This window comes from Chroicocephalus ridibundus, chromosome 9 (genome assembly GCF_963924245.1).
Source record: "Chroicocephalus ridibundus chromosome 9, bChrRid1.1, whole genome shotgun sequence".
NCBI lineage: Eukaryota > Metazoa > Chordata > Aves > Charadriiformes > Laridae > Chroicocephalus > Chroicocephalus ridibundus.
Window position 1 is genome coordinate 10,069,312 of NC_086292.1, and position 21,611 is coordinate 10,090,922.

Below are 21,611 nucleotides of genomic sequence, written 5' to 3' on the forward strand. Positions count from 1 at the left end.
TGCACACGCACAAAGCTCCCCCTCAGCACCCGCAGCCTTGCGAGACCCTGTCTCTCAGTGCCTTGCGTAGATGTGGCAGCTAGTCCAAGCGCAGAGCGAGCCGAGACTCAAATCACCCATTATCCAGCGCTGTCAGACCCTGGTCTCTCGCGTGCTCAGCGGACAACAGCCTTTGGGTAACATTTTTAATTGTCACTGTCAATACTTCTTACACGTTTTGGCAACTAACATTCTAGTGAACCACACGATAGCTCAAAACATTTTCTCTTGCAGCAGAAAAGCAAATGACATTGCTCCTTCCTGTTTCTGCCACGATTACACAGCTGATTCACTCTCAACATCCTTAAAAGATGACTAGATTGAAATTTTTTCTCTCCCAATATAAAATAAATGCAGGCATGAAAAGAAAGACAACTATTTCAGAGGCCATTTGGGAGCTTTAGGATCTTTTTACAGGCAGGACACTCTGTGATTACACTGACAACAGCACCCCTGAATGTCTTCTGGTTTCTCATCCGTCCGTGTGAACCCCTGAGCCTCTATTTTTGATTTAATAGTACTGACCTCAGTATCTGAATGACAATCTCAGAAACAACAGACTTAATCAGTGCCACAAAGAGTTACATAAGAAAGATCCCGCTTCTGACATAAAAATAAATCAAGACGATGTAGTATGGGAAAGCAGAAACTCCCCAGAGTTGCTTCTGTAGAGGGTTTTCCAGAATCTTTGAAAGAGTAGCTAAAGCTTCAGAGGGAAGCCAAAATGTGGTCACAGCAGACGTGCCACCAAAGGACGGACTCCGAAATGGAACGTGCATTCAATGCACTGGAATTGGAGGAAGACGGAGAGCCCTCCTGCATTTCTACACTGGGGCCCCCTTCTGCATTCCTCCTGCAACAGGGGATCGATGCAGAAAGAGCCTGCACCGACAGAAAGACGCATCACGCAGGAGCTCCTCAGCGGTGGGACCTGCGGGAGAAGCAAGACCAGACAGATCCCTCCGGAGCCGTTACTCCTCTGATGTACCTCCAAGGGTTCAGCAGCACGGCCTTTTCCTTCCTCTGTCTTCTTTCACCAAATAGGAACAACACAGACTCAGTTCCCTATTTTATCGTGTCTATTTTCTCTTCCTAGATCATTCTTAGGAAAGGCTTTACAGTGAAAGAACAATTTTCTGGGCTAGTTCTTACAACTAACTGAAGGTGTGCATTGCATAGTGTACACGGCGTGTTATGGCAGACAGTACTTAGTTGCTGTAGTTTCTTGACCGGTAGTTCTGCTTGGGTACCACGGAGACAAAGGTAATAACAGAAATAAAAGACTTGACAGCCTGCCTGCAGAGCAGGGTTAATTGCCCCCTCTGTCTTGAAGAGTACCTGCTGGTTTAGTCTTGGCTGAGCTCTCCACCCAATCCAGGACAGATTTAGCCATCAGTGACGTTAATTTGTGCCAGCCACCTCTTAAATAATTTTGAAGAAGAGAAAATACCACAGGACAGAACAAAGAGGGCAGAGGGAAGTCAGCAGGAAAGCCAACACACCCATCTCACCTCCGGCAGCAGAGAGACATGAAAACAGGGCAGAAGGAAGGGGCACAGAGTTTCACAGGTGACACCATTTTGCATTACACAGAAAAACCAGCAAGATAAAACAGGTTATTACTGGAACATTACTGTCCACCTTCTTAAATGGTGCTCATTTCTGCTTTAGGAAAAACAGCTTCATTAAGAATAGCATCATAAATTAAAGAGGCATCCAAACCTTATAGACTTGTCCATATGTCCCATTTCCAACAACCTGCACCAGTTCAAATATTCCCGCAGGGTCCTGCAAAAAAGCAGAAGAAATAACATTATTTGCAGCAAAGCAACCACTTCATAATGGAGCATAACTGCACACAATCAAAATGAAAACGTCTGTGGCAGATCTCCTAATGACCTGTATTACACACTAAAGGGGAAATAGCCAAATAATAGGATAAGAAATACATTTAATATTGAAGTTTTCAGTCAAGTTGCCCAAAACTCTACACACAAAACAACTCGGTGAAGATTTGTAGCATGGCAATACGGCAGATAACAACAAAAAAAATGGAGATGTGTGAGGAATACAAGAATTCAACAGATTCAGCTTAGCAGCAGAATAAGGAATAAACTCCAGGCTTCCTAAGCCTTAGAACACTGAGCTAGGCTAGGGGCTGGGCTGCCGTCTTCTGCTATGAAACACTTCGCACTGGCAAGGTAATAAAGCACCTAAATCATAGAACTGAAAAAAATACCATACGCAGCACCTGAGCCCCATTACCTTACAAAAGGGAAACGGAGCAACACAGGCCATCGCAACGCTACAGGGAGCCTGAGAATGCTCAACGGCCCCGTTTCGCAAACGTAACAGGGTGGATTTGACTGATGTATTGAAGCCTTGAACCCAAACTAGACTGCTGTTAATTTACACGAAAGGTTCACGTGTCAGGTGATCAGTGCCCCACACCACACCAGCCAACTGGCATCCTACTGGTTTAGCACCAGTTGCTCTAAACCCAACCACTGCAGCACACACCCGTCTCCAATAATGGGATCCAATAACGGGATTCCTTTCGGATATAGGAAGACCATCTTGTTGCAAGGCATGGGCAAGTAAACGCTCGCTCCTGCATGACTGAGCACATTAAGAAATTTGTTGCTTCAGTTAAAACTCACTCGAGAGATTTATATAAAAACATTAAGAACTCAAGAGACCAGTTTCTTGGTTTCTGGCTGAGCTATTTCTCAGTCAGCTCATTTCTTGGGATGATATCATTGAGAGATTTACATAAAATATTATTAACTCCATGTGTCAGTTTTACTACATCTGTTTCGGCAATCTGTCATGTCAGTTGATGCCTATTGGTACTGCTGAGGGATGTGATACAGAAAAACATTATCTCAGAAGTACAGTTTCTATGGCCCTTTTTTTTTTTGGGGGTGGGGGGGGGGTATCAAGCTACTTCTCCACTCCACTTACCTGTTATTCTTTTAATATAAATAATGCCTTCTTCTGTATCTGATATGGAAACATTTACTTAGGCAAAATCCCAGCAGAAACATACTGTCTTTTTTTCTGAGCAGATTCTGCCTTTACTGGCACAACCGTCACGATAAATGGCAATAGCTTTCACTGTCAGAACAACACAGCACCAACTTCCACAACTGAAAGTACTAATGAGTTCGTTTGGTTTTGCCTTTAAGTTAAATGAGTTTTAATCTTACACTTCCTGGATTGTCAACCTCACAAGACCTCTTTTTTTTTTTTTATTAAAAAAAAAAAAATAAAAAAATCACACTAATTAACAATGCATAAACCAGATCAAATCACTTACCATGCACAGGGCAGTCTGTGTCATTTCTTTTCTATCGCTTACTTTTAAGACCAGGTCATAAGTCACGGCCTTCTAGACTTAAACCCCAATCCTAGAAGCCTCACACAGAAGGAAATCGATGGGACCACTCGTGTATGGAGCTAAGCACAGGTATAAGAATGCAACACTGGGATCCTTGTAAAGCGCTTTGCTTCCTTCCCATTTCTTCATTTTGCATTTGTGCTAGTCTTGGATATAAAGGAGCCCCACACTTTGCTTCAGCAGAGCTGAAATCAGCAATAATCCACCGCCACTGCCAAAGCATCAGGTGGGTGCTCCAAACCTCTGCCCCAGAGCCGTGCCTTGGGTTGTCACGGTCCGTGCGGTAAAGTGCACAGCAGTTCCCCCAGGAACCCTTCCGGACAAGGGTCTCCGTGCACAGTATCTCCTGTATCTCTCCTCAGGAAGCAGGAGCAGCATCCCATTTCCACACCTCTTCCGCAGAAAGCAGCACTGCTGAATTAAGCGGTGTTCATAGAGCGCAGAAACCTAGAGGAAGCTAAACTGCATTTTCAACTCGGAGTTTGCAACTGTCCCTCTCACTTAAATGTCTGCTCCGTCCTCACTCTTCTGCTCCAAGCTTATTTATTATGCAAATATAATAATTTAATGTGCCTCAAAATCAGCTTCTCTCTCCCCCTCCAATCAATTTCATTCTGATTTAGCATCCTAATAGCTTGCTTCTAAAGGTTCCAGACACTCTAGGAAAAACCCAAACAATTATCTAAATAAATGTTAGCATTAACTTTAATATAGTGAAAATCCTACCCTGTCCTTGCCAGCCAATTGAGTATTAACATGCGAAGCCTCCGCAGCTCTGAGTGCAGCCAAAACACTTGGCCATCTCTCTTCTTTTAATCAGGACACCATAGCGAACCGAGCCTTGTTAAGAGTCATAAAGGATATTAATCTGGGCTCTGAGTTTGGTCCTTGGATTGCCCTTGTTCGCTTGGAAATCAGCACTGCGTCGTTCGCTGGCATTCTTCACAATGGCCCAACTTCTTAATTATCTTGGAGTTAGGCAACATCTTTGATGTAGTCCTCCCTCTCAGCTACCATTTAAGCCCCGTGGTCCAGCTAACCCTTCACCAAGCCAGCCCCTGCCAAATTGCTGGGTTCACTTTGACAGATGCCAAAATCCTGGCCTGAACATTCATCACTTTAAGGTTAATTACTGTAATGCACTGTACCATATGGTGGCCTTCTTGCTTTCCTGCAAGTCACCTGCAGAGTACTCAAAAGGCAAGAGGAAGACTGCTGCCCCAGAGGCACCCAGGCCACATCCATCTTCTCCACAAGGCAGAACGAAGAACAACGTACGCAGCAAGAGCCTGACCAAAATGCACTTTTCACGATCTCTGTGGCTAAACAAGATACAGGTGTCTGAAGCTCAAGTTCTTCTACAGGGCCTCCACAGCCTGGCACTTAACGCAGAGATCAGAGACTTCTTAACCACCCGACTGCCCTGATGAACCCAGGGCGGGAGCACCCCAACAAGATGCTCCCACAAGATTTGCAAACTACAGCTCAAACCACCTCTTTCCAGGAAAAGGGGAAAGCCCTGGCAAGCACCCATTTGGAGGGGAGCAAGGCTAGCTCGTGCAGTTTGAAAAAGACCCCAACCCCAGCTGTGCCCCCCCGCTGGACCTCCCAACGGCAGTGATGTTGGTGGGAACACAGTGCCAGGCAGCTCCTGCTGGGCCCAGGAACACCCAAGACAAGGCAAAGGTAAAGCACCTGCATTTACATCATTTCTACAGCCCAGCCTCACCCGCCAAGCACAAACCCCAAACTAAGGCTGCTGATGTGCTGAAAAGGTTTCCTCCATAAGGACACATTTGTCCCTTCCCCTGTCAGGGCTGAAACCCGCCGGGCTCACAGCCTCTGGGAGGTTCCTGCATTGGATGGTTTCTACACAAAGCCTGCAGTCTGGCTTGCAGCACTACTCTTTTTCAAACTTACACTGGTTTCTTATCATTTATTTAAGAGATAAGACTCATCTGCTAAAGCTCTAAAGAAGAGCTTCCGCTATTTTGTCTTAGTCCCCTGAGCAGAGCCAGGTTAAACTTCTGCTTGCCCAGCCAGGAGCCTTATGCCATCCTCACAAACTTTACTGTCTCTGCCGCCTTTCTTCTTTCTGTCTCTGGTCTGGAACACCCTCCTTGCCGTGTGATTATTGCAAAGGCTTCTCCAAGCCTTCCCCCCCCCCCCCCCCCCGATATTTTTAGAAAGTAGCCTGCTTTGGTTTCACTGTCTGGGGCCGGCTGCTTTTTGCCACAATTGAACTCTTCCCTCTTCTTCTGCGGAGAGTACCCCAGAAAAAAAGCTGCCTTAGTTGGACTGGGTCGATAGGTGCTCAGCTTCTATGTAAAAAAAAGCGAAGTGGAACTAAGGGGCATCATACACAACTCTGTTAACTAACACCGTGGCTTTTAGTATGGCCAAAGTTTGGATTACGTTAAAAAACCTGAAAACACAAGAGCATAATGATAAAAATTCATAGCAAACTAGGTGAATGCTGACTTTTTTAGCTTTGGGGAAAAAAAAAAAAAAAAAGCCAAACCTCAACAAAAACCCTCAAAAGCCAAAACCCCACGCACATATTTTCTTCTAGAAAATCCTCATTTCTCATGCTTTTTCTCTCCACAGCTTCGCAGCGTTCACACAGCCCCCAGGAACGGCAGCAGGAATCATTTCTTATCCCGGGAGGGGACGGGACCGCGCCGGTGGAACCCCGCGAGCGGGGCAGAGCCGCCCTCCCGCGGGACGCTCTCGCCAGCGAAGGGGACGCGACCTCTCCAGCGCCGGGTCCGGGCGAGCTGCCGGCCGGCGAGCAGCAGCCCCGCAGGCTCCTCGCCCCGCTGCCCCAGCGCAGCCCTCGCCCCACGGCCGCCTCCTCAAACGCCGGGACGTGCGGACGGCATCGCCCGGCTCTGCCCAGCGGGGACACGGCACGGGTGTCCCCCGGCCACCTCCTGCGGCGCCGGCAGAGCGACATCCCCTCAAGAAAAGGGGGGCTGGGGGGTAGGGGGGATGGGGTGGGGGGTGAAGCCTTTGCACACCCCATGAGCCCCCAGCCCCGGCGCTCGCACGGCCCGGCGGGGACGAAGGGGTCCCGGGGCAGCCCCCCCCCCGCCGCTCCTTACCCGCAGCGCCGCCAGGTCGATGCCGTCCAGGCTGCGGGCGGCGCAGTCCCGGGCCATGGCGCTCCGCCGAGGCGGGCAGGACGGCGGCGAGCCCTCCGCCGCCCCCAGCTAACGGTCCCGCCGGCGGCCCAGGGCGGCCCGGCCGTGCCCCGGCCGGCGCAGGGAGGCGGGCATGCCCGGCCGGCCGGAAAGCCCTCCCCGCTCGGCGGGCGCGGAGAAGCAGCCCCCGGGCCGGGCGGCCGCCGCCGGCAACTTTCACGGAGAGGGTTCCTCGGGAGAAAAGTTTGCGAGGAAGTGACGTGCCGAGGCGGCGGGGGTCGGGGCCACCTGCCGCCGGCGGGGGCGGCCGCCGGGCGCTCCCCCCCCCCCATCACCCACCCACGCGTGGGGAGCGGGGGCTGGGAAGCGCGGTCGGTGCGGCCAGCGGAGGGTCGGGAATCGCGGCGGGGACAGCCGGGGCCGGCGGCAGGCAGGGGAGGGAGAACCTGCAAATTCCCCCCCCCCCCCCCCCGGCTTCCACCCAGGAGCTGCCGTCCCAGATGGCACACCGGGCACGGCGTGCCGCAGGGCTGAAGGAAATTACACCAGCCATTAGAAAGAAAAACAGATCCCCCCAAAATAACACAAGTACCCCCACAACTTAAAAAAAAAAATCAAAACAACAAAACCAAAACTACATGAAAAATAACAATAATAAAAACAGAGTCCAGAGGAGGCCACGAAGATAATCAGAGGCTGGAGCACCCCTCCTCTGAGGACAGGCTGAGAGAGTTGGGGGTGTTCAGCCTGGAGAAGGCTGCGGGGACACCTTATAGCGGCCTTCCAGTATCCAAAGGGGCCTACGAGAAAGCTGGAGAGGGACTTTTTACAAGGGCCCATAGCAATAGGACGAGGGGTAATGGCTTCAAACTGGAAGAGGGTAGATTTAGATTGGACATAAGGAAGAATTCTTCTTAGGATGAGTGGTGAGACACTGGCACAGGTTGCCCAGAGAAGCTGTGGCTGCCCCATCCCTGGAAGTGTTCAAGGCCAGGCTGGATGGGGCTTTGAGCAACCTGGTCTAGTGGGAGGTGTCCTTGCCCAGGGCAGAAGGGGTGCAACTAGATGATCTTTAAGGTCTCTTCCAACCCACACCATTCTATGATAAACACAAAAATTTCTAGACCCTTGCCCTAAGTAACGAGCACTGCAAATACAAGCCCGCAGAGGTGACGGCAATGTGTCTCACAGCACCGTTCTCAGAGCCGTCCTGGCGTGCAGAGCAGCCTCGACCACGGGGGGAGCCCAGCCCCACAGTCCCACACACAACAGAGGGGAACAGGCAGTGGCAAGTCCCCCCCGGTGCAGAACAGGGTCGCAAGCCTGTCCCAGAGCACTGCAGCGAGCTTCAAGAAGGCAGCATGTTACTATAAACTCTGCTGCTCATCGCTGTCTCCGTCACCCTGTAATTATGACCGCAGAAATAACAGTGTACAATGGTATTGTAGTGGGGTGGAAGGACTTGTAGATATTTTTGGGCCTCACATTTAGAGACAAAAATCAGTGGAAACGCACATTACTGAAATAAAGTCCTTAAGCATTCCCGAACGATACTCAGGGCAGGGACGTTGTCCCCTCCCAGAGTGAGCAAAGGGGCCAAAATTCTGAATCAGTATTTTCACAATCGCAAGCGTGAAATCAAGACAGAGTGGTCAAAGTATCTTTGGTGCCTATGAGCCCATCACGGCGGACGCAATGCCAGCAGTGGAGTGGCAGTGTTGTAATAAAAGCATTGGGCAATTTCCTTGAAAGAAATGCTGATGTGTCACTCAACTTCAAAGTATTCTTTTAAAACACTCCCCTCTGTGTACATAATCTGCTAAAGGGACCCTGGCTTTTTTCTCTCGGTCTGTAGGCCAACATATTGATGCGCTGCTAACAGATTTGAGGCCGATTGCTGAATTAAAGCCTACATTTGTGGAAGAACTACATTGGCATCACGCAGCTACGCACGACAGGGGCAGAAATCCACACGCGGCAACAGCCCAAGCCCCTCTCTGTGCCCAGCCTCCCGCTCTCCCCTGGGCAGCATTTGGAAAATTCTGGCTCTCACATCACCTTTGACAAAGTTAAGCCAGAGTTTTGCCCCCCCATTATAGCCTTCCTGCCTTACATAAATCCATCATTAGCTTTTCTGCTTGTGTTATTTCTCACAATCCCTCTTTATCTCTCCCCTAACCTTCGGGCTGTCCTTTGTCTCCTGCCACTTTCCACTTCCTTCCTGCTTCCCTGGTGAGAGCTGGTGTGAAACTCCCAGCTGCTGTCTACCAGACGCCCTCTCTCTTGCTCCGTCTCTTAGATTCTTTGCCGAAATTAATTGTACCCGCCTGCCTTGCTTCTGCTGAGTGCACCAACTTGAGGATTAATTTCCACTTGACAGAAAGCTCTACTCAAAAACAATATGAAAATCTGGTGTTAGAAGTACAATATGGCTTGTAGTATTTCTGCAGGCACGTCTCAGTATCTCTTTGCTACGTGCATTTATCATCACCTTTCGTTGTCTTCCCTCCACTGAACCCTGGTGCCAGCAGGGTTTCTGCGGACACTCCAGTCCCACTTGCACCATTGCGGGCAAAGCTTCGTGAGCTTCCCTTGCTGCCAAAGAAGGCAGCACATCTTTTCCCCCATAATGGCCTTGCAGGTCTAACACAATCAACAGCTGGTTTTGTGACCGATATTCACAGCAGGTCTGTCGAGAGTGAAAATGCCACCCAGACACGGCTACTTTTCAGAGCAGAACCAGATTTACAAGCCCCGCGTTCTCCATCACCGGCCTGATAACTGGTTCTGCAGAAACAGAAACTGTGTTCCAAGCATCCCCCACGGCCTCATGCCCTGCTCCAGCCCTCCCCAAAGCACGCGCAGACAGGGCCCTGGTGCTATTGCTGACTTGCAAGCGGGCTGTGGCACCTTGCTCTTCTGCATGAAGCCATGCGGCACAGTGACTCCCAGGAATCAGGAAATTCACTGCCTTAGTGCAACATGAGTGTTAATAATCTAGAAACCCATATTCATCTTACCCGTAATAAAAAGCGAGCAGGATGCCTTAAGAATAAATTCAATTTAAAAAACCAACAACCAGAAACAAACCCCAAAACACAACAAACACAAGAGACAATTAAATGCTATCAGTAGAGCTTTGCTCCCCAACAGCTGTAGTCAAACCCCTGCAGCCAAATTCAGCAACCACAGACCTGAGCATGAAAACCTTTCGAATGTCTCCGTGCACGCAAAGGATGTTTTGCATTAAAAGGGAAGTGCAAGAATGAGGGGGGAAGAGCTTCCTTTGTTTCAGCAAAGGAAGTGCCATTGTACCCCAGAAGTACGGGGCTAATCCTGAGCTCTTCTGTCTGCATCCCACCCTCCAAACTCAGATTTGGGTCCATAATAGTACTACTATATAGTAATTGCCCCTGCCAGATGTGACACTCGGGAAAGGAAGAGAGTGTTTAAAGCTGAGGCTCGAATTGCCATGCTGGCTCCTTTCCTTTAGCTTTGTTTACACCGGGGTCTCAGCTACAGGTGTGAAGCTGGCAGAGAAAAAAAACCCAAAAGATAACTCATAAGAGAACAGGATTTCCGGTCTGCAGGAAATAAACAGCTTCTTAAAACGTGGTTTCAGTCTGAATTGGACAAACTAACTCTTCAAAACTGTATATTCAGAGAAATTACCATTCAGGACAACTCAGACACACAGGACCTTCTCCTTGAAGTGATCCCCCTGATGCTGCTCAGGGAACGGACGTCCCTGCCGCTCCCACACCTGCGGGACCAACACGGCTCAGCCGCTCATGCCACAGCCGTGGCTCCGGAGCCAACCCTCTGCATGTACTTCCCAGCATTTTCAGGATGCAAATCCCAGCTCTGCAACAGGGAGCTTGGAAAGCCCAAAGCTCAGGTTCTTCTCTCTGCTATAGAGGTAGGAAGCGAAAGCCCTGCGTTGTGCCCCTTGGTCCCCTGGCTCCCAGCATTACGGCGGAGCCCGAGCCCGGCCCCGGCCCTCTGGCCTTCCCCAGGACTCCTCTCTGCAACCGCTCCCCAGCACTTGCTCCAGAGTCAAACAGGATCCCTGTAGACATCAGCTTTCCTCGGCACCAAAACATTTCCCCAAGAGATTTGTTTTGCTGGAAGTTTTCTTACCTTCTGTAAGAAATCTGCATTCTGCCGGGGCCAGGGCTGCCTGGTCAGTTGATGCACACTCTAACGCTCAGACATCAGCGCCTTTCTCCCAGAATAAGAATCCTTTACAAAATTCCCCATCACTTTTGGTTTTTATATGAACATCTCTTTATATGAACACATATTTAGACACCTATTTAGTGTTCCTTTAGGGCACAACCCTTATCTGGGAGGTGGTGAAGTGACACAAAAGCCCATGAAATCTGCTTGCAGCTCCAGACGTCACCCTCCACTTCCAGCAGCTCTCTCTAGATTGCTCGAAGAGGAAGGCCAATCTTTTTGCCTAATGCTTTCAGAAACCATTTTGTCTTTGTTTGGTAGCACCAGAACCAGATGATTACCAGCTGTTAAATGTTGATTACAGGAGAGTCAATGGGTGGCAACGGCCGGTGTGGCATTAAGCCCAACATTCATCCATGAGTAGGGTCTCTTGGCTGCCACTTGAACTCATTACCATGTACAGTGTCATTCTGGAAGTGATTTATTATTACTAATGGTTTTCATGAAGTCCTGGACTACAAAAAAAAAAATAATCTTGATTTATTAGGCCAGCCACTAACTTTAAAGTTGTCCCCTTCCGTTTCCAATTATAGCACGGTTTAGTACCGTGGGTGGCTTTGCTAGATTGTCAGGAACAAGATTACACGTTAAAAAACCATCTAGGATTGTATACAGCGCGGGTATGTCTTCCTGCTAGCTTGGTGGCAGTCACGCAATGCCGTCAGTACTGTTTGATGAACGCAGAAAAGCGGAGAATACTTTCATCAGGTCACACCTTGGAAAATACCAGTACAATTTAGCGCAGCTGCTGCAAAAATTCTTTGGATCGCAGAGGAAAGATTTAAGTTCCAGGCCGTGGACACCCAGTTACTTGCATTCCAATTTAGTTAAAAGATGCTAAAAGAGATGAACCACCAACCCCTCCCCCAAGCCAATCCACTTCATAACTTCAGTATTTCTGTGACCCATCCCTGCAGTGCTTGGAAATCACAGTAAGACGCCTTTGTTTTCAGTGGATTGTTGGATTAAGCTCTGAATATTTCTCATGCTTTCTCCTATTTGAACTAAAGAAAATTCCACTTCATTCCAAACACATTAAGGCTGGGCCAGAAAGTCATATTTAAACCTGAGTCTCTCTTCAGATTTACATTGTGCAGAGGTTGCTGCACTGGGACTGAGACAGGGTTACTACCTTGAGTAAACTGGGAATACCAGAAATCCAGACAAACAAACCAAAACAGTCATTTCCCGTACAATACTCAGTAGCACATACAGTAGTTTTCGACTCTTTAAAAATTAAATAACTTTTTTCAGTTCCTGGCAGCCGTGCTAGTGCAGTTTCACAGGATATCCAAAATGAGACCAAACAGCTTCCTTCCCAAAGGATTCCTGAGTGGACAGGCAAGCTGGAAAAAGTGCCTCTCACTACTGTAATCACAGCCAGGATGTCCACCTCATTTCCCAGAGTAAAGCTTAAAATAAAGGTCTCCCACAAAACTTGCATTAGCTTGAATGCTACTCACTGGGACTCTTGCAGAAATTTATTTTCTTTTCAAGTGCACCCAAAGGAGCCCGCCTGAGGAAAGCGTGTCCCCGTACACACAGAGAGCACGAGGAACCCTCTCCTTGCCGGGCTGATAACCCTCTTTCACTGCGTGACCCCTGACTTCACAGCATTGTTTCAGCACAGCACTTCGGAGTTTCTCAAGTAAGAACGCTGCTGCTGGAAGCTTCCCGTTTCCCGTCAGCCCAGCACACGTCCCGGCTATCCCTGCCGACAGCCGCGCGAACGCTTTCAGGGAAGAGAGTCGTATTTTCTGGAATGATGATATTTTGCACTTCTGGCTTTTGGACTCTCAGTTCCAGCCCCAATTAAATCCTCAATTGTGATTTTGCGCAGTAATACACAAATCATACAGATAAACGGTTTCCCTGTGTGAAACCTATTTCCATTACACTGTCTCCTCATGAGAGTTTTCCCTACTCCGATTTTCTTTCCTTTCCTGCGTCACTGTGTGTTTCTGTATGCCTAGTGTGGGAACACCAACACAGTATCCGCACACGCCGGTAATACCAGTAGAGGAAGGCTGGCTGGCAATTTTGCAAAATTAAGAGCAAGATGCTTTATTGAAATAAATTGAACTCGTACATTTTCTATTACTATTGCATATTACCGTTGCGCAGCCATCTGCCGAGCTGTAAGTTCTTCCTTTCCCTCCCATCTTCTGCAAAGTTATTTCTTCATTCAAAGCGGCAACCATTTTAAACGCTTTGCAAGGAACAGTAGCTATATGTTACTAGGTCATCAGATCCCAATGGGGTTTATGAATACCGTAATGAATTTCAGCCCAACATCTGTCTGCTCTCTGAAACAGATGCAATTATGGGAAAAAATAGCTGCTGCCTCTTCACAGGCACATTTCTCAGTAAAAAAACCCAAAATACAAAGAAAACTGACATAGCATAGTTTAATCGCTACCACATTATTTTTATCAGTCAAAATATCATGCGGCACACACTTTTTTTGTGAAAGCAAGACAAGTTGTGGTAACTTTTTCTGGCAGACAGGCAGAGGGGTTTTTTTTTGACTTTTAGAAAAATCTTACAAGCATGGTTTTGGTGTTGCCAAGCAAATGCTAACCTTGGATGACTCAGACGACGGTTCCCTTTTATCCAAACCACTGAAGTTTGGTGGTTAGCTAAGAAGGAACTGGTATCTGAATCACCCTTGGTTTAGAGGAATTGTCAGATAAAAGTCTTGGGCACGGGGTTTTGGGGGCAGGGTGTTGGTTGGGTTTTTTGTCAGGTTTTTCGTCCCCCTCTTCTCCACAGGAAAGAAAAAAAAATAAGCAACTTCAAAAGTAGGGACTTAAACATAATTAAAAAAAAAAAATCAACTTTATCCTATCTTTTTAACCTTTTCAGTGTCACATGTCAGGCTGGGTACATTCTCAGTAAATTAAACTGATTTTTTTCAGTCCTGTTGCAAGCCTAACCTGTGCCTCACAAAATTACACAATTTTAACCTTGTCTTCAGCTACAAAAAAAGCCTACCTCATTGCTCAAGTCCCAGTTACATATCTGCAGTTCCCAGGCCCCCTGCTTCTCCTTTTCTTAGAGGGGGGGAAAAAAAAAAAAAAAAAAAGGAAAAAGAGGAACTATAATTTATGAGCCCCCAGCGCAGCCCTCTGGAACAAAACCTGCCCTCAGTGACCTATTAAACATCTTCAGGGAACCCTCCTCTGTTCTCACTCCAATTTCTATTTAGTTCCAAGTTGCTTTTCATCTCGGTAGTTTGTCAACTTTGAACATTTCAAACACACTCGGATGCCCCAGCGCAGTGCCTGAGCCTTTTAAATCCTCCTCCTTCCCTCAAGGGAAATGTATCTCGTCTTTGGGATGTTGCCTAATGTGCGTGTGGGACTGCTGGAAGGGGAAGGCAAGGGGAAGCTCATTTGAGCCTTGAGCAACAGAGTCCTCTTCCAACACTAACTCATGAATAAGTCTATGCCTTTTCCTGTACATCCTTGCCAGTCCTATCTAAACATTCTCTATCTTTGTATATTAATAACCAGCCCATAACTTCCAGCCAAGTTTCAATTATGTCTATAACACCACGCTCGGGCTGGTAACGGCGACACGGCTCCGGCTGGGACGGCAGCGGGTAGGTACGCTCGCCTTGATGCCGCTGCTGCACAGCGCAGCTGTCAGCTGAGACCGTAAACATTTTAAAAATTAAATTCGACAAGTTGTTTAGTGGCTTGGGAAGAATGGGAAGCCTCTGTACATCCTGCCAGTCACTCACCGATGTTTAGTCATGGAAGTTTTGTGGGCAAGGAATGCGTTTGCGCAGGTCCGAGACAGGGTGTATTCGCTGTTTATATCAATAACCTGGAAACAAACACCAAGTAACCGCTGCTTAGTTCACAGAGGGCACAAAGAGGCGTCATGGCAAGTGGCATGGGGCTGCGCTGTAGAGCACGCATGGCTCAGTAACCTAAACCCATTTGAAGAGCATTCATCTTAATAGCAGCTCGTAGCAGGTTACGCGCAAGCCCAGCTGGCGTGCGGTGGGGTGGAAGGGCTGTGGCACAGACCCTCTTCCCACACCAGCCCGGCTGCGCCCAGCACAGCCTGGACACTGCCCAGAGCGCTGAATCCCGGAGGCACTCCCAAACTACATCAAACAGAGCGAATCTGTGGGAATATCTTGGTGCAATACTGTGGCAAAAGGGCTGACGGGATCACGGCTGCGTAAGCAGAGAAAAAAGACCAGGGAAGGGACTTCACCTCCCATACGGCTTTACCAAGATGGAGGCTGGAACAGCAGCTCCACCATCTTCCTAATAATGCGCAGAGCAGAAATGAAGACTTGGAGTCAGTGCAAGGAAGTGGCACAAAAATTAACAACCGAGGACAAAATGGCCTACTGTGCCCGCCTTAAATAGCTAAAGCTCTTACCTTATTAAAAAGAGGAGTGACTTTATCTTTTCTCCTGAGGAGAAAGTAGCGGGTATTTTAATCACAAAAGACATAACAATAGCCAGTAGCTGACGCAGAAACCAGACAATAAAAAAAAAAAAAAACAAAGCCCAACAAAATAGAAACAAAGGCACCACATGTTAACAGGCCTCTTTGGTTCCATTTCTCATGTGTCTCTCGTTTTCTGCTTCCTAGGGTGAGTGAAAGAGTGCTCAGACCTCACCAAATTCCAGCTGCTTTCAGCAGCCTCTCAGACTGTTTCACCAGTCCAAAGTAACTGGGGAACAAGATGTCCTGGCCATAGCAGCTTCTGTGCCACCCAGGAAATCCGTCCCCTCCGGAGGGCTGCCTGGCTGCTTTACAGTAGCCGAGTCGCAGCCAAGACCAGAACTGGCACCCTATAGCGCACTTGGGCTTAGCCTTCCAGCAGGGAGAATCAGGGATTTAAACCAGATTCCCTTTTCACAGCAGCTTAAGTTCTTTAAGGAGTTTAGCTCCATAAACCAATTAAGCACCTTTAAGTCCGTGAGCTCTCATACCTTCTCCGAGCAGTTTGCATGCTTACATTGGTTTAAAGGGCGAAAGCTGATTTCATCTAGCTGAGACCCGAGCATCTTAGGAGGTCACGGGGCGAGCAATCCCAGGCAGAGTCAGCGAGTCTGGAATCCTCCGCAGACCAAATCTGGGGGGGCTGCACTCCCGTGGCCTCATTTCTGCAAGCTAATTCTTAAGGTTTGGAAGAGGCCAATTCCACCTTTAATTCTTTGCTTTCCAGAAGACCCGGTTCTAGGTTATAAAGTAATAGATGGCCCATGAGCTCATAAACTTTACACGCTAAGAGTGGGAGTAAAACAGCTATTATCTGCATTAACACATCCACTGCGGTCGCGCAGGCAGACTTCACTGGTGTGTCACCCCCTCGAGTCCCATCCCAACGCCTTATCTGCCCTCCTTGTCTTTTTCCTTTGGATTAGTTAACACTAAAAGAAGGAGAACAATTATTTGATATTTGAATATGAAAGCTTACAACCAAGCCTCTGAAGTACTGTTTTGGGCTTTTTTGGTTTGTTTTTTGTTGTTGTTTTTTTTTTTTTTTTTTTCAAATAGACAGATCAGCAATATCTTCAAAGCCAGAAAACCACATCATAAAGTTTTATGCGAATCTATCACCAGCCCCCTTTGTTTCTTTAGGGCATATCCCACATAGCTAGATGTATTTATATATAAAGTATATAGATTTGCATTATACGTACATAAGTAAAATAACTGCATATCTCCTAAATGCTGTAATTTTCATAGACACTCTTTTTAAGTCAGTTAATAACCATACATCGTTATGTTGTGTTAAAATACAGTTTTTAACTCCTGCACAGGAAAAACAACATGCTGCGGTAACAGTGTGATTCTGTAAACAGTTGTGGATTAACGTTCAGCAACCACTGAATCTTCTCTGTGATTAAAAATCCCCACCAGCTGCCCAATCTGCTTTTGTCAGTAAACTCTGCGTCATTTTATAGCAGTAAAAATACAGTTTACCCACCCACTTGAGGTCAGTCATGTGCTTATGCCTGAAAAGGAACATTTACACAAGCGTTACACGAAGGCCAGACCTGCTCCATTGCTCTGGAGCCACTACTGCTGTTGCTTGCTTATAAGGTCACCATCTCTGTTTCTTCTAAAACAGTGACAAATAGTCCCAGAAAACACGCCATCCATCAGCTCTGCCTGCTCAGCACCCAGGTAGCACCCTCTGCATTAGGTTCACCCAAGGAGAACATGACACTGCGGCACAGCCCCTGGACCCTAAAACAGATCTGGGGGTGCTGGATTTTCGCATGGGCTTTCCAAGATGAGCCTTTTCCCAGTAAGGCATTTTGTACAATTCATCACCCGAACCCAACTCATCAACAGGTCCAACTGTAGCTCCAACCATGAAACTTCCCAGCCTGAACCCCCCACGCAAACAGGAGACATCTCAGCAGTTCCTCCCTCCCTGCAAACACTGGTGTTTCCTGCAAACACAGATGGCATTTCAAAAACTTACTTCGCCTTTGATTCAGAATTCCCCAAACACAGCTCCTACTCAAGGATTTCCAGCAGAACCGTACCTACCAGCTCAGGCTGTGCACCCCTCATCGCATTGCCAGCAGCACTTGCCCAGTGCCTTGAACCCCAGGAGCAGGAACACACAACCACCTCCCCGAAGCTGCACTCCCTCATCAGGCTGGGACCAGCTGCCAGCAATCACGGCTGGTAGAGAAGGTGAGCACAAGTGTTGCTGGTTTGCACTGATTTTACGTTCTGCCTCTTTTGACAAAACGTTTACAAGGGCCCCTTCCTTGCAGAGACAAAGTGGGGGTGTCTTTGTACAACCTGGGGACCTGCAGCAATTGCAGCTATCGCTTGCATTTGGCACTGTACCAGCCTGCTGCTGCACAACAGGAGTCACGGCCTGGCGCAGCAGCCCCCTCCACCCTGCTCCATCACACTTCCTCCAAAGCTTTCTGCTCCATTAGTTTTAGGGCACCCCAGCTGTAACTCGGAGGACAGCCCTTGCCAGATGGTTTCTCTTCCTCCGTGTGAGCGCGCAACTCCTGCCCCCTGCCTGCCCTGCGCAGGAGCCTGGAGCCCACCCCGACTGACCGGAGCAGGAATATGGCCCTAAGCGCTCCCAGCCTGCAGCTGTGCCACGCTTTGCACTGCTCTCGCTTGGGCCCCGGTGCCCACGGGGAGCTGCACACCCCTGTGCAGAGCCTGCCTTATACTATGGGCTGGCCACCTTCCTCCTCCACCCTCAGGCCACCACCACAGCTCCCATAGCCATGTGTCCAGTAAGCTGTCCCCTGCATAGCCCCGGCCAGAGCCACCTCCTTCACCCACTCACATTTCAGAGCAGAGCACTGCCGAGCAGCCCACACCAGCACCCCGTGTGCTCCCGACCCCACCGGGATAAATCGCTGCAGAGACAGGTAGTGGCGCAGCAGACTGCGATGCGGCAGGGGGACAGCGGTGACAAGTTATTTTGTGGTTTTAGCCAGCCCAGCACTGCTCCCCTTCGGCCTTGACCCTCGCCGTGCTGAGCCATTGGGGACGCAGCAGAGGCTGCTCACCAGCCTGGCTGGCTGTAGACTTCCCCTGGCGCAGATTAACACCCTTGCTCTAGGCACTTTCTCTTCTTTAATCTGCTCTCTAAAACCAGAGATGTTCCTTGTGGTGACTGTGAATACACACGTACGCGCTGTGGGCACTCACACAGCTCTTCTGCTGCATGCTTTATACCACCTCTTGCTTTGAAGCAGAAATAGCACTTCCTTTTTTTTTTTTTCCCTAGCTGTTTTTTTCTTTAATTAAAAAAAAACCCAAACAAAAACCAGAAAAACTTTCAGTTTAACTCTGCAATACTTGAACCCTTTTGTTCTTTTTGCTGGACTTGGGTTACCCCACAAAGATCAATTGTTTTCTTTCTTGTCCAGACACGTCTTCCTGCTCAGCCAGATAACAATTTGCTTTACTGTTGCGTGGCTGTATGGGTTTGTGTTTTCCCTTGACATTTCTGTGAACAATGTAGCAGAGGTCGGTGTTGTGTATCCCAATTCCCTTTCTCTTTTTGGCTTATTTTGATGATTCTCCCGTACTGATGCTAGCTGCTTTTCCAGTCATATTTAATCCCCTTTGTGACCACCTCCACTTTTCCAATGCAGACGCTGACATTAAATTGCCTGTTATCCTGTCCTAATTTCCATGTTACAACTGCTGGGAGGATAATCAGAATTTATCTCTCTTTCTTTCTCTTTGCTGTGTCCCTTTCTATTGTTCATTCTTCATCTAGATAGGGAGGGCCTGCAAGTCCTTTCATGACTATTATTTTTTCCACATGTCCAAGCTCAAACTGAGAATTAGAAAGCTTCCAGGGCTGATCCTTACTTGGCCAGCATTTCTATCACATTTTTCTTTTTAACCTTTTGAGAGCATTTTCTGCAGTTTTGCCTCCCCAGCTGATGAGAGATGAAAGCCAAGACGGCAGGGAGGGCTCACCGGGGGCCAGCCCCCAGGGCGACTCTGCACTGGAGACATGCTGACGCCCTTCGCAGAGGTGCAGACTAGGAGAAAGGTAACTGGATTTTAGCTGAATCGAGCTGAAACCCAATTGCCGTTGGGGTCAGGAGAGACAATTCTGGCCTCTGAGCAACGTTAGCTTTATGCTGTGACTTTTGGGGTCTTGTACAGTCCAGCTGGCTGGGAGGGTTTGGTTGGTTTGAGTGGGGAGTGTGGTTTCAGCTCACTTCTTAAAATTTGGGGCAGTACTTGACATCTTACCCATGTAAAACTCAGGGGGAGGGGGGGCAGAGCATGGTTTTGTACTTCAGACGGCAAACTGAAAACACGGCTGGTAACTCCCACCCGCGTTAGAAGGAATCACCAGTTCTGCCAAGCCACATCACATTAACTAGTCTAGTTACAAAAACACAGACCCTGTAACTCACAGGTCTTTTTTGTCCTTGGTAGAAGGTATCGGAGCAACTGAAGCCAAGTGCTCAGCATTATTACAATCTTCCTTTTAAGCCGCTCAGATTAATGGAACAAATTCTCATTCAGAGAAATCAGGTACAGATCCCTAGTGACTACACTGATCTGACTCTGGCTTTTGAGTAGTACAAATTACAGCAGAATATCATTATTAATTGCAGCTGTCCCCTGTTCTGGCAAGTTATCATTCATCTCACAAAATGGATATCTCAGCTGGAGACCTTTATTTTATCAATTTAGTGTAAAAAATCCCCACTGCTTCCTCCCTCCAAATTAGCAGTCTATGATTTCCCTGGGGAAGTCTGTCTTAGGTGTAGTGCTATGACTTACGCTTGACTAATACCACCAAGACCAGGCAGGGCACCAGAGCATTTTTACCTTCCGACACATACCTGAAATCTCTCACCAGGTCCGTGACTGCCTGTTCAGAAGTTAGTCACTTCCTCCACAGCCTGTAGGGGAGACAGCAAAGTTAAGGAAAAGTTGCTCTATTCTAGCAAAGCTTATCGTCAGTGGCTCACTGCTCACGCGTACACTGAATTCACCTTACTTTGGATGAGAACTGCCCAGGCTGCAGGCTAGGGATTGATTGTGGCATCATTAGGGCTTACCTGGTGTTACCCGGTAAGCTCCTGAATTAACCAAGTAGCATAAAATGTAATTGCTAAATTACAGTGAGCTCGCTGCCCCAGTGCAGCATTTCAAGCTGCCCATAAGGAGCTTTTCCCTTCCCATAGCCAGGGAATCATGTCGCGTGGCTCAGTGCAAAGCAGGAGTTAAACAAGAATCCTCAGGACAAGGGTGCAGTGTCTATGCTGGGTGGCCCTGGGGTCAGCAGTGGTACCCTAGCACACGGCAAACCTGGGGAAAAGCAGAGCGGGCTGGGGCGAGGGAGGTCAGCCCAGGGGGAGGTTTCATTCCCCGTGGTGCCAGCCAAAGCCATACGGACGCGCTGAGCCTGATGATTAGCTGGGCTTGTTCTGCTTCAACTACTTTGTGAAAACACAGCTTCCACATCACAATTTTTAAGTACTATTTAAGAAGGTAATAACTTGCTACAAGTCAAACTGGTCCAGACTAGGTCACCTGGTGATGCTTTAGTCTCACTCAATGTCATAGCTTTGCTACCAGTGCTACTCTTGTGGTGTTTGCTGGCTCAGGGGGAGCGTTAGAAATCAGACACTTTGATGAGGTTTTGGGGCCAGCAAGGCCTGGGGGACATGTGTGTTGAAGTGCTGTTGCATCTTCTGCTGAGGAAGCGACGGTACTTGAACCCCTGTACTGTGCCCTGGATGCTGGCCTCAGATGGGCATCCCTGTGCCACCCCTTGAACACTGCACCCTGCCCTGTGACACTGGACAATAATTTGGACTTTGGGCTCGCTCTAGCCTCAGCCTCTTGGCCGAGTGAAGGGAAAAGGCTGCCAAAGGAGAGGTCCAGGCCTGTCCACTAGAAACCGCCCCAAGATCAGCAACTAGCATCAGAGAGAAGTGACAATGGGATGGCAGCAGCTTTGGGCGGTCAGCCTGTGGCAGGGTGATGGGCGCTGCATTCCCCGTTGTACAGAGGCTGCCAGCTCTGTCCCTGCAGGGCACCGTGTGAGATTAGTGACAGCCATCTCAGGTGGCCACGCTGGTTTCTGCTCTTCTGCCCATTCCCACCTCAAGTCGTGTCACCGCCCTGCACAAACCACTGCACTTTCCCCTGGCTCTTGGGGAGAGTTTGTGCTTTACAGTCTTACTGTAAAACAACAAGGATCAGGCTTCTAAAATCAGGAATTTTCTCTAACAGGCTTCTGTGCTTTTGCTATAATCACTCCACATGGTCCTCTGACAATTTCT

At 48.4% G+C, this 21,611-nt stretch overlaps 1 protein-coding gene across 2 annotated transcripts in view; it reads right to left on the minus strand.

The window, feature by feature from the left end:
- NRK (Nik related kinase) overlaps nt 1-6,820 on the minus strand; it is a 105,591-nt gene extending 98,771 nt beyond the window's left edge. For both annotated transcript variants that reach the window (XM_063347445.1, XM_063347444.1), the window contains exons 1-2: nt 6,544-6,820; nt 1,762-1,827 (exon numbers count right to left, since the gene is read on the minus strand). In XM_063347445.1, the coding sequence (XP_063203515.1) occupies nt 1,762-1,827; nt 6,544-6,600 (123 nt within the window). In that variant the 5' untranslated portion in view covers nt 6,601-6,820. The remainder of the gene's footprint in view (nt 1-1,761; nt 1,828-6,543) is intronic.
- Nucleotides 6,821-21,611: the final 14,791 nt, after the last annotated feature.